This window comes from Plasmodium gallinaceum, assembly GCF_900005855.1.
Source record: "Plasmodium gallinaceum strain 8A genome assembly, contig: PGAL8A_v1_81, whole genome shotgun sequence".
NCBI classification, from domain to species: Eukaryota; Apicomplexa; class Aconoidasida; order Haemosporida; family Plasmodiidae; genus Plasmodium; species Plasmodium gallinaceum.
In genome coordinates this window covers 18,997-21,263 of record NW_021628244.1, presented here as the reverse complement: position 1 = coordinate 21,263, position 2,267 = coordinate 18,997, and the positions used below count along the sequence as shown (strand labels likewise).

The following is a 2,267-nucleotide window of genomic DNA, read 5'->3' as shown; positions in this document are numbered from 1 at the left end:
TTACATTTCACTTGATTTTTAACATAACTATCATAATTAGAATTTAAGTTAAAATTATTATATATGTAATATATATAATTTAATAAATATATTATAAATTTTTNAAAATTATTGAAGAGGAACTAAATATATGAACAAATCAATTCCATTAACAAAAAAATATTCTCTATGAGTTAATTTTAATTAACAACAAAATTAATTTTTCACAATTAATAATAACAAAAAAAAAAAGTAATAAATTTTTTTTTTTTAAGTAGCTAGTGTTCGTTGCTCTATTATTTTTCATGTAAGTTATTTACTATTTCAAAAAGGGAAAAAATACTTTTAACCTATCCTTAATAAAGTAATTAAACAGACAATTAATAAATCAATAATATAATAAGAAAAATATATCTAAGTTCACATTTAGGGATAAAGATAACACTAAGGAGAAGCTACAAATATATTATTACGACTAAATATGAAAGAATATTCATAAAATTGTTCCGAATACAAACTATAAAACTTTAGACATTATTTAAAACATTATTTGGAGTATGAAATAATCCAGGAAAACATATTTATTTAAATATAAAATAAATGAAACATTTTTATGATAATAAAAATATCTACACATTTTTTTATATAAAAGAAATATTAAAATTACTTAGCTTACATAGACATAATCTAATATATATAAAATTTGAATAAAGAAACATTACAGAAAATAATACAAGAAAATTTATTTATACCAATTTAATATTTATTTGATCTTATGTTGGTTACCTACTTACACAAAAATTAATTATTTCTTATAATTCCATGATTATATTTTTCATCACTATCTATTTTCATCTATATAAGGAAATATATTTCTATATTTATGTCCAAATGCTCTAAGAAAACTATTTAATCTACTTCTCTTTGGTTTCATTTCTTCTTTTTCCATTGAACTTTCAGATGGATCTTCAATGTTATCCAATGAAGTTTCACGTAATCTTTTTCTTCCTTTTTCTTTTTGTAGATTACCCCTTCCTAGTAACGATCCAATACGAGTATACTATAAGAAAAATTAAAGTTAAAAAGTCTAATAGTTTGTTATATAATATGATGTTAATTTATACAAATAAATGGAAAACAAAAAAAAATGATACACATATTTTCATGTGCTAGTTTTAGTTTACTTTATAAAGTAAAGTAAGGAATAATACTCCTCCGATAACAACAAGAGGAACAGATATACTAATAGAAGCTGTTGATCCACATAAAAATTCTGAACACGCATCATTTGTACTAATCTCAGTTCTAGGCGGTAATGTACTTATATCACCTAAAATTTTAGTTATAACTTTACCTATTGGTGTAGTTTCTATTTCATCTATAGAAGCATTCAAAGAAATATTGCTTGAAATATTAGATAAAGTCCCTGTTATTAATGATGAACTTGTGGATAATGAATCAGATGTGGTTGGCAAGACAGGTGTAGTCAATAAATCACTACTATTTTTAGTTTGATCAGTTGACATAGTATAGTTAGTAAATGATTCCATTGTAAAATTTGTAATTGCATTTGTCATTTGTCTCCAAACGCTCAAAGTATCATTTAAAAATTTTTTTTTCCCAATATCTGAATTTAAATTCAAATCTTTTATAACCAACCTACTTCTATTATACATCCAATCAGTAATGTTATTGATATTTTCCCTTGTAATTTTACAAGAAAAATTATCTAGGATATAAGAAAAATAATCATTAACAATGTCTTTTAAATATTTCCAAACACTCCAAGCATTGTTTAATATGCCCTTATCTTTAATATCTGAATTACGATTTAATGAAAATGCCATTTCCATAGTTTTATTACTCATCCAATTAATCAAACTATCAGTATTATTACACGTGAAATTATTTTGATTTTTTTCTATCTGCGTAAGTAAATCACCTTGCAATGATTCAAGCCATGTTGTCAAATTTTCCCCACTTCTGCATAGGTATCTGGTTTCTGTAGTCAACAAACATGACTGTGCTTCTGCTAATAATCTTCCAATTCTGAGCTGTGATACCTTCTTTAAATTGTTTTCTTTAATTTCAAAGCTAAAGAAAATAAATTACAATAAAAGATATAAATGGAAATAACCAATATCACTTTTAACTAAATATATATTTACAAAAAGTAAAAATATAAACATTTTTAATAATAAGAAGTACCTCATATAGCAAAAATATTGAAATATCCAAACTAAAATAAAAAGACAGAGAATCATCATTGAATGATGGTGTGTTTTCAT

The 2,267-nt window shown here is 23.2% G+C and overlaps 1 protein-coding gene across 1 annotated transcript; it reads right to left on the bottom strand.

The window, feature by feature from the left end:
* Positions 1–820: 820 nt before the first annotated feature.
* On the bottom strand, positions 821–2,267 carry PGAL8A_00268700 (PIR-like protein; the record flags this gene model as incomplete). Its single annotated transcript, XM_028671664.1, has 3 exons — positions 821–1,039; positions 1,164–2,073; positions 2,188–2,267. The coding sequence occupies 3 exons, from the start codon at positions 2,265–2,267 to the stop codon at positions 821–823; spliced, it is 1,209 nt and encodes a 402-aa protein (XP_028528294.1).